Below are 11,077 nucleotides of genomic sequence, written 5' to 3' on the forward strand. Positions count from 1 at the left end.
TTCCTTACTGCTTGACACGAGGCATCCAATAATCCTACCCAAACATGGCATAATTACACACCTGATTTTAGATCAGTTCCATGAGAAAACCCAGCATCAAGGCAGAGGACAGACACTTAATGAGCTGAGAGCAAATGGTTTCTGGGTTATATGATGGATTATGCAGAAAAAATAAAATTGGTCTGAAAGGTCTATTACTTTATAATGTATTCAGGTTGTGTGTCATGTTTTTAAAAAGTAATAAAGTAACTAATTAGATTTGAAAATAAATAATCATTAAAGTCACAGAATAACTTACTTGGAGAAACAATCAGTAATTAATTACTGTTTTCAAGTAACTTGACCAACACTGTGAATGGCAAAATCTTAACTTTGTTTTGATATCTTCACTTTTTGCATTAAATCATACTGGGATGTTTGTTGTAACAAGCGTGGAACTTCAATATCAGAACTCGAACAAGAGATACAAAGAAACTTCATATAGCTTACATTTTCACTGTGCTACTGTGCCAGAGGGGCCGATGGCACGATATGGCAGCCTCGCTTCTGTCAGTCTGCCCCAGGGCAGCTGTGGCTACAACTGTAGCTGCCTCCACCAGTGTGTGAGAGTGAATGAATAGTGGCATTGTAAAGCGCTTTGGGTGCCTTGAAAAGCGCTATATAAATCCAATCCATTATTATTATTATTATTATTGTGCACAACTCACCTAAGACCCCATCAATTGGGTTAAGGGCATTACTTTGACTGGACCCTTCCACCACTTGATTATTTAGCTTTCAGACAGATAGCTTCACATTTAACTGCAGAATACTTTGGTATATCGGAAGTTTAATCAAATTATCAACCCGGCACCACTGCTTGACAGCTGATGGGGGGGGGGGTATCAATATGCTGTTAAGCTTTCTCAAAACATGGTACTGTGCATTATGGTCAGATATTTACATATTGATTTATTGTCTTTTTTAACTGTCATGAACTTCAACTTTTTTTTTCAACATTTAACATGCTGAGGCCCTTAGAGCCTGAGACTTTTGTCTTCAGATTTTTTTTAAATTATTTCACTATTTCATGGTTTGACTCCCAGGAATACTGACTGTCTCAGGCATTTTCCACTTACTAATGTTTCTCGCTGAAGAATGACACTTTAAACTGTTTGGAATAATAAGTTCATCCAGCACATCTGATTAGCAGAATCTGGCTGCTACCTGCCCTCTTAATAGAAGCAGTAAAGGCAGACTTAGTTTTCACACACTGCTTCTACATTCTGGCTTAGTTTTTGTTGAATAATGGCACTGTGTAATGTGCTGCTATTTATCTGAGGTTGATATGTAAAACCTTAGAACTAAAAGGTACATACTGTTTTTTAGCTATTCCAGTTGAAGTGCTTACAGCAGATTCAGAGCGTTTTTAATATTAGGAAATAACATGCTATATAGAACTTTCATCACAATGGTGTGATTAGTTTGCATCGTGTGTTTAAACTATGTTTTCTAATATTAGTTTGCAATTTCTTCGGAAAATGCACAACTGAACTTTTCAAGGCACATGTCCTAGCACCAATAGGGGGAAATTGTACACTTTAACAGCAGAACTCAAAACGCTCAAGGAACAAGAGTCACAAAGAAACTTTATATAGTTTTCAAGTATTCAAAACTGTTAAATAAGTACAAGATGTGTTCACATGATTTACATATTGGACAATATATGCACTGCCCATTTTTATTTGTCTTTACATGATTCCCACTACCCACGCAACACGCTAAAAATTTCCGCAAATTATTCACATTTGTTTAGATGTTTTTCTTTTTACTTTTTGAGTGAGCTGGTTATTGTGACAGCTTTCTATTGGACAAGGATCACACAGATGGTAACACCTGGAAGAGTTTACAGTGTGGGATGGACAAGTCCAAAGGAGGGGATATTGGGGCCACACTGAGCATGGTCAAAATGGTGATTAGCTGCTGGTGATGTCAACAGTACATATTAAACACAGGAAATAAGATTAACATTGAGTCTCAGTCTTGATCCCTTGGGCTGTTCATTTACATCCACACAATAAGAAAATAATATACAGAAGGACTGACGGTGGGCTTTTGATGAAGTGTTTCTCTGGGAAAAACAGATGGCTTAGCATTTACACTCTTTCATGATTAGCTATGTGAGAAATTTTGTCAAAATGCTCTTTAAGGCACCTAATGCTGTTGGAAAGTATATGCGCTCCTGTAAAGGAAACTAAAAAAACAACAAGTGACTAAACATATAAGTGATACACTGTATTTCTAAATTCTAGGTTAATGCTGCCATTCGTACATGGAAGAGAAAATCAAACAGGTAGGAAGGAAATAAAAGTAGCACCACAGAATGTATATTGGGAAAAAAACAGAAAAAAAGAAAGCCTCAGTACAAGATTCAAAAGTTCAAGAACATTTGAAACAGTGAAAGGTTCCTCTGCAAAGTCTAGTGTCAACAGACATCACTTCTGATTTTACAAACTCTCACAGTGAAGAGTGAGCGTGGAGAAAAACATCATTCAACGATGACACGGAAGCCAGTCATTCTGTACATTACTTTTAACATTTCGGATTTCAAAAGCATATACTGGTAGCCTTTAAAAGTGGATCTGAATGACCTTGAACTACCACATGTGCCATGTTACCATTACAGAGTAGCTCCAGAAATGAAAAACTTTGAAGAATACAATTTTATGTATGCTGGATTATAAAATTGTTTTTGATGTTGTTGTTTTTTAAATTATGCTGCTTAAAGTGTGTATTTACATCACTGAACAAGCTACAGGGATTTACCACAAAGAAATGTGCTCAATGTCTGAACAATGAAAAACACACGTTCCTTGCTGCTAAAGCTGGATTACTTGTTTACTCTGTCAGTTGTTTCCAACACATAACAGAGCCTGACCAATATATAAGCCTACCACAGATCTATCTGTAGACCCACACATATTGTTTGAGAAACCTCAATATTAATACCTTTTAATTAAAAAAAAGAAAGAAAAAAAGATCCTCTTGCTGTCCATATCACTTGCAGCAAAGTAGCATCACGGCGGGGGAAAAATGGTGGGGTGCCTCCACTGCAAGTTCCTAACTACTTTGTGAATTACTGTAGACAAAATATAAAAGTTTATTTAAAGCCTCAGCATTTGCATTATGGCTTGCTTTACTTTTTTTTTTTTTGGTTTGTTTGAAGTGACCATATGACATGACCATATGACCATATGAGTGGCTGGGGTGCTATGTTAACAGCTAATGCTAGCTTTGTTTGGTAGAAAGGTGAATCGCACCTGTTCCTGCAAATTAGTACTGAGTAACACAAAAACACAGGAATCTGACACCCTAAACCTGGAGAACAGACTTCTCAGAAAAATAACCACTCAAAAAAACATTTTGTACTAAAACAGACAACAAAAAACACAGACAAGAGATCCAGTTCTGTGACTTCAATCACCTGAGGTGACATCCTGCAGACAGCGTGTGGCACTATCAGTTATACAAAAAGTGATGCATAATCTTAAGTCGATAAAGACTTGAGCAAAATCTAGAGTCACACAGTTGTTACGAAGGGAGTAATAACCTCCCAAAGTAGCTACCAAAACTCTGCTGTAAAATGTGTAATTGTTCAACTGTGTAACACTTTTTATCATGGGAGTCCACAGAGATTGACTAACTTTTGGAGCTGTAATCATATTACCACAAGAGGAACGTTTGACGTTTCATTCATTTTTCACTTTAAACTAATGCATGTCCCTCTTCCAATACAACTCACTTGCTATTTTTATTTAAGCATGCAATACCGAATTTTTGGGTAGCAAAGATTTAGTATATGGATCGATCAGGCTCTACCTACCTGATATACCATATATAAAAACTGTTCCTGTGGGTAAGCCCATGATAGCCCAAATTTAACATCATAATTCAATTCTACACATACATACACATGATGAACTTAAATTATACTCTGAAAAAAGACATTCTTTCCCAGGAAAACTACTGGAATAATGAGAACATGGCACCTGCATCCTAAAGGACTGTCTGGATGATGTTACAATGCCTCTGGACCAACCACTCTACACTGTTCATTCAGTGCAGTTTGCCTACTGAAACTTACCAACTAGAGACAAAAACCAAAAGTTCAGTAAAATACCTGCCTATGAGACAGAGAGGAATAATCACCATACTGTACACTTTCTACAATATCCACGTCCATTATGAATAAACAAGTGCATTTACTTAAAGGAATAGTTTAGCTTAAAACAAATTCTGTTTTCACTTAGGAGCCAGCTAGATCATTCCCAAAAATGAGAAAGATTCCTATCACGGGATGGACTTGTAAAATTTCCATAAATCAATATTTTGGGTGGTTGGTCTTTATATGAAATAAAGTGACAGAGTGAACAACAAATTTGTTTCAAGTTAACAGCACCCTCTAATAATGTTCAATTTCTCTCTCTCTCTCTCTTTTTAAATTACTGTACTTCTTTTACATCAACACAACAGTTGATTAGCAGGTCGTCTATATTTACAGGGAAAAGTCCACCGCTTATGCATTGAGCCTCAGAGACTGATCCTCTCTCCTCCTGGAGGAGATATCAATGTCTATGGAGTCTTTACCCACAATGAGTCGGAGCCGCTTTGCTGGAGGAAGTGGAATGAAATCGTCTTCAAACTCATTATCAAAGTAGTCATCGTCATCCTCCACTTCCTTGTCCTCATCATCAGACGAAGGGTCTGCCAGGACCTTTTGGGTCAGATGTCCACCATTCCTGGTCTCTAGACCTTGACTCATGTCTCCATTAAAGGAAATCTGGTCCACCTTTGTCTGTGATAGTCTTCGTGCATCATCCTCCCGCTTCAACTGGATGTTCAGCTTGGTGGAATTGCTGTGGACCACAGGGGCAAAACCGTTATTCAGTTTGGCGATGTAGGAGCTGCCTTTATCCTTGTCATGATCCTTGCTGAACTTTATGCTAATTTTGCTCGAAGAAGGTGAATTGACCGTAGATGCCGAAAGATGGGAGGAGCCAACAGGATCGTTGGGGTCAGTGGTCTTGCTACTGCTGCTATCCCTCCGCCGGCGGAGCGTCAGTTTGGGGATGCCTGTGTTATTCTCTAGGATCAACTGAGCATCGTATCTTGTGATCCGACGCTTCTTCTTCCCCTTGTCCTGAGACCGGCAACTACCCTTTCCCTTGTCCCGGTGGAAAGATTTGCTGCCATGGGTGACGCAATTGTAGTCTCTATGTTGGTCAGCAAAGCTCAAAAGCATATTTCCACAATCTGAGAACTCTGCAGCATGGCTGCCAACCACTTGCATGAAGGACTCCCCATATGTGTCTTCGCATTTAATTGTCCGCTCGGCCCTGATCCGTGCTGGCCGTTTCTGCCTGGTGCTTGAGCGTCTTCTGGCATAGCCAGCATCTAATGATGGATGTTCTAGCTCAACTCCGTGGTGGAGGTACTCCTCCATGTCAGCTGGCTCTGTTTTGATGACCACCCCACCAGGGACTGGACTCAAACCATCCATGGCGCTGGGCTCTAGCTTAACACCAGATGCTGTTTCCCGAGCCTTTACAAGGGTCCTTGTGGACCTGCGAGTTCTGTACATCGAACACTGGCTGCCTTCGCTGCTCTGCACAGCTGGGAGGTGGCCATTTTCCTTGGCAGTATGACGTGTCAGATAGCCTTGCTGGCCCAGTGTCTGCTGCACTAGCTCCTGCCCATCCTTCTCCTTCTTTACAGTGACGCCTTTACACAGCGACATCTTTGAGTCCGTGAGACCCAACTGGCAGGTCTCTCGTTTGGCCAGTGCCTTGGGCTCTGCACCCCTTTTCCGACTTCGCAACTGGACTTTACTTAGCGAAGGCTTAGATTGGGATCTTAGTCTCTTTGGTACCCTGTTATTGTTTGCGCGACCTTGTTTTGAACATGAGGTAGTAAGGGCTCTTGACAAAGTCTGTCTGGTTTGAGTCCTGTTTTTATACTTCAGGCCAGATGATGATGACGATGATGATGTTCTTTTTCTGGCAGCTGGAGGAAAAACAGAAAAGGCTGCACATTATAATGTTTTTAGATAAGTAACTGCATATAGAAAAAAATAAATAAAATGTAACATTTTGGACTTCTAGTGGAGTCCTGCAGCACAAATGGGGATGATTCATGGTACAATTAAGAGATATAAGACAGTATTGCCCAAGGAGTTTCACATCTGCAACAGACGAAATACATGTTTAACTGTTAGAGGACTCTTACATTGATGTGTTTTTGGCATTTCCTGAGAGTCTACATCGGTGTGCGAGCCTACAGAGTGACTGTCTGAGGTCCTATTTCCCTCCCCTAGCTTCTTCAGCCTGTTGAGGCGCTTGTCTGTCTCACGCAATCCATACTTGCTGTTGATCACCGGTACTTCCACTGGCAGTCCAGCTTTGGATTTGAAAGCACCAGTACCTCGTCTACATGACAGAAGGGGGGGAAAAAAGAAAGTATGGTTTAATTGTTCTTATCGTACTCAACTGAGATTCTGAGTTTGTTTTACTCAAATTCTTTTGTTTTTCCAACCCACACTCAAACACTGTGTTTAGTTTTCTCATGACGTATACTCCTACCTTTCACACGTATAGCATTCACAAAATTCATTGTTTTCCCCAAAAAAACCATCTCCATAGTAGCACGAGATTTCTTCTCCTGGCTCAATGTCCCTTAAAACTTTCACACAAGCTGTGTCCCGACCTGTTGACACAAACTTAGAAGACAAACGGAAAAAGTCTTAATAACCTGAGTTTCCACATTTAAAAGTGACTGATCCCAAAAGACGCTGAAGAAAGCCTACCTTGCAGTTTGGCCGACAATCTGTGAGGGGAGGGCACAGCAATTAATATACTCGTGAAAAACAGTGATGTCAAAATTTTTAACAAGAGGGTGTGATAAGATTTCCACAAGTAAAACGAAGATTACTACCATGATTGATGAATGCAGCTGGTCCAAGCCACAGCTGCGCACAGTTCTTGCGGGTCGAATACATGACACTGAAGTCATTCTCTCCATGCCGCAGCAGTAAGTTCTCCTCGCTCTCTGAGAGCTCAGCAATGCACCCAACCAAGTACTCAATCTTATCGTTTCTTTTCCTGCGATATTAAATTAGGCAGAAAGGGTTATCACCCAGGTTGAAAACAAGTTTGTAAGTTAACATCACATCCTACCACAACTCTGGTTATCTGTTTCTTCCAACTTCTAATAAACTGCTTATGTTTCTTCTTTTTGCAGTTTTATTTTTTTATGTTTTAATATATTTTACTCACATCCTGTGAAGGACTTTTAATAGTGTTACAATTATTATTATTAGATCAAAAGTTTGAAATCACTGTAACTAGAATTATCTTTGAACTAGACAATGGCCAAGTTTAAACAAAACCAAAGTTCACAGTTATTAATAACATATATCAGTTGGTTCTCACCATTCCTTTGTTGCCACAATTTTAGCTCCATTTTGCTCAGATGAGTAACGGTTACAAGGGAGAATCTCAAACCCACTGTCTGTAGCAAACATGCGCAGATAAACAAACACCTATGGAAAACACATAATGAGCTTTGTGATTGGATGGCTGGCTTGCACAATAGTGGGAAAATAATAATAGTGTATTTACATGCTGCTTGAAGAGCTTTTCTTGAGCCTTCGTCTTGTGGAGAAATATATTTCGAGCCCAGTCTCCTGATGTCAAAGCTTTGAAAGCTTTTTCCAAGTTGTCGTGTTTCTTGAAGCGCTCAATTATCTCTTTCAGCTCTTCTTGCCTTCCCTTAATAGGTCGAAATCTATCAGGAGACATTTGAGATACAAAAGTAACTACAAGCTTATCATCTGGGATAATCTCAGGAGAAGCTGCAAGAAAATTAGCAGATGCATATTTGCTAACCTGGTGTTCATTTTGTGTGTCTGAAAGCCCAGATATGGATCCAGTATGAGGCTCGTGGTTAGATCGTCATTCTCACACAACTCCTTGGCAGTCATTCCAGAGGAGGGTACATAGCGCCTTTCTGCCTCCAGACTGGCTGCATTAAATCCTACAAAAAGCACAAGCATGCTAAAGTTAAAGTATGCTGCAGTTGAAGAATCATTGCATTAGTAAAAGCAAGCATATTGAACTCACTGCGGCTACATCTTCGGTTTCTGGTGTGGCTCTTGCTGTGGCGCAGAGATGCACGTTGTGGATGCTGAGAGCGAGTCTGGCTCGGGCTCACAGTCTGCTCGCCAGTCAACTTGTTTCCATGTCGTCTGCCATTTAATACCATGTTCTTGGATTCGCCCAGCCACTTCATGCCCACAAGACCCCTGGTCCAGTTGCATTTAGTCTCTGAGATGAAGCAACACTCTTGAGTGGGGAAGACTGGGGACAAGACTTTGAAACCTGGTGAAAGAAGAAACGGACGAGAAATTTTTAAACTGCAAAAATTCAATTGATTAACAGAAAATATCTTATAAACTGGAATGATAGAGTTAATCTATCAGGTATAATCAGGTATAAAATATTTTGTTCCTAACTTCAAGGCAAGCTGAATATTTTTTTGACTAAATGACAAACTAATATTGAATTTGCTGGCTACAAACGTTTCATGTTGCATTAAGAACACTATTTGCTCTGTTTAGCATCGCTACATCAAGGCATCTTCATTTTAGATACCTCATCACCTGGGTTTGTAATGTAATGAGAACACAGCGGAACACAGTTACTGTAGGGTTTGTACCAAGGTAACCAATGCTGTGAAATGACGCTATATAAAGAAGACTGATTTGAAAAGTTACTCAGATACCATTTGGCAATCACAGAGGTAGAACAGTGAAGGTAAACATTTCTTGCATTTCTTTCTTTTCTGATTTCACTGATATCTGACCAAACATACATACAAATATTATTCTCTTAATCAATCTCAAACTAATTTCAAGCAAAAAGGACACATTTGCTGCTTTTAGCTTTTCAATGATGACAATTGGTTATTATTTTTGTTTGCCCAGTAAACTGCCATTTAAAACACTACTGGCATAATGTGATCAGCATCAGTGAATGAACCCAGCGCTGTGAGACACTTCAGGTTTGGGCAATGTCAGTACAGAAAAATAATCCTCGAGCGCCGCTTAGCGTTAATTCCACATACTGCATTGGCTTACTGTCAAGTGCACCAGAAATTACTTCTCTCCTGTCATCCATCCACACAGTGCTGCCCTGTTAATGTATGCATCATATGACAGACACGTTTTCGGCTTCATTACCATGCCATGGTGTTTATAAGTCTGTCATACGAGCAGTTTCCAGGGCGCTATAGTGTGGCATCATCGCAGTTGTGATCGAAGCAAATGTGCTTCGTCTTTATGGTTCAAAAGCTAACGTTAGCTACTGGAGAACACAACATCCTCGGGGAATGGGAGAGGCAGTAGAAACCCGGAAGGCCACACCGTAATCTGAGGCCGAAATTGTACCAGAGTTGTGAATATAGCAGGGTATTGTTTGCTGACAACTCCCCTCTCTCCAACCGTTCGCTTCGTTAGCCTGAGGCTAATTACCACGAACGAGGCCAGAGTGGTTAGCTTGCCGGCTACATGCCTAGGTATTTTCCAAAGACTAAGCACGTCTCACAAATACTACCCATCAAACGCAATTAAAAACAAAGACTGATGTCGAGTACTGTTAGACTGATGCACATATTTAAGGACCATCTCATGCCACAATATACCAATTCGACATCACAAACTGCTCTGACGTTTCCCTATCAAGCTGCTAAATTTCAGCAAAAAAAAAAAGACCAAATACGGCTCGTTTGCCGGGCCTGCTGATTTAAACCCTCAGCGTATCCTCAAGCATTAACGCACTCCCCGATTCATGTTAGCCGACATGAAACTTCACCTACTAACTTAACTTGATCGTCAGTGAGCAACGACTAATTGCAGTTATTCAGTCTCTCCTCATCAAATTTATGTCGTCTCAAAAATCATGAAATATTCGGTGATTACACGGCATTTAGCTCCCAGCATGTCCCAACAAATAGTTTACGGTATGCAGTCTACCTACAAACAACTGGAATACACCAGCTAACGCACGCTATCAAACTGCATTAGCACAGGTTGTTTGATATGGAAGCCATTAGCTAGGTCGATGGGCTAAATATTCAGTTTCTCAGCGAATTAAAAGTTACTTAATGTACCTGAATCCATGTAGATACAATATACTGTCGTTATCAAAGAAAGCAAATAACGAGTTACCGGGTGTAAGTAATGTTATACATCATAATGAGTTCAAAAGGAAGCTGAGAGCGTTACACGGCTTGGTATCGTTAAATAACCCCAGTCGACAACAAAAAAACCCCACCAAACACACAAAATACTTACAATCTTAAAACGCTAAACCGTCGCGTAACAAAACAGCTCTTCTTTAAACTAATCCAAATGTAGCACGATACCCTAAAAGAAAATAACACAGGAAACACATTTTTTAAAAGAAATTAACATTAAAATTCAAGATGGCGGCCACGGACAACAGAGGGACAGAGAAAAACGCAGCACAGCCATCCTAAAGAAAATAGGTCCAACAAATACGACGCAATCTCTACCGTCTGTGCTTAAAGGATAAACATAATTAAAAAACGCAATGTAAAACTTGAAAAATGGTCACGATTGGGGATTTTTCTAAACCTTTTTTTTATTAAACAACGCCGAAAATTGGTATCTTAGTTTGTAGCAGTAATTGTCGGAGGTACACAAAAGTAGTGCTGCATAAACAAACCTCGTTACACTTCCTAAAGAATCCACCGGTGTGGGAAGAGCTGGTTCTGCTGCATATTTTATGGAGAACCGTATCTGAACGACATCGGGGTATGGAAACTTCTCTTCCCAAACACAAAAGTCCTTCTTGTTCTGCACTTTTGTTTTTATCCAACATCACTTTGTAATGAGAGTAGTCCTCATTCATATAGGCTTATCCTTATGTATTTATACGCAGAATAGCCCTAACCAATTTTTGTTATAAAATATATTCTGACCTTCCAATATTTGTTACCTTCATTAATTACACCTTACTAA

General features: G+C 39.9%; 1 protein-coding gene across 1 annotated transcript; it reads right to left on the minus strand.

Moving 5' to 3' along the window:
• Positions 1–1,608: 1,608 nt before the first annotated feature.
• kmt5b (lysine methyltransferase 5B) lies at positions 1,609–10,346 on the minus strand. The gene is made up of 10 exons (XM_082530781.1): positions 10,204–10,346; positions 8,157–8,414; positions 7,923–8,070; positions 7,656–7,821; positions 7,467–7,576; positions 6,970–7,136; positions 6,842–6,861; positions 6,618–6,754; positions 6,265–6,464; positions 1,609–6,042 (listed from the first exon to the last, which is right to left on the minus strand). Exons 1-10 carry the CDS (start codon positions 10,211–10,213, stop codon positions 4,556–4,558), a joined length of 2,703 nt encoding a protein of 900 aa, XP_082386907.1. The 5' UTR covers positions 10,214–10,346; the 3' UTR covers positions 1,609–4,555.
• Between the last annotated feature and the right edge of the window lie 731 nt (positions 10,347–11,077).

This window comes from Aulonocara stuartgranti (assembly GCF_965226115.1).
Source record: "Aulonocara stuartgranti genome assembly, chromosome: 1".
NCBI classification, from domain to species: domain Eukaryota; kingdom Metazoa; phylum Chordata; class Actinopteri; order Cichliformes; family Cichlidae; genus Aulonocara; species Aulonocara stuartgranti.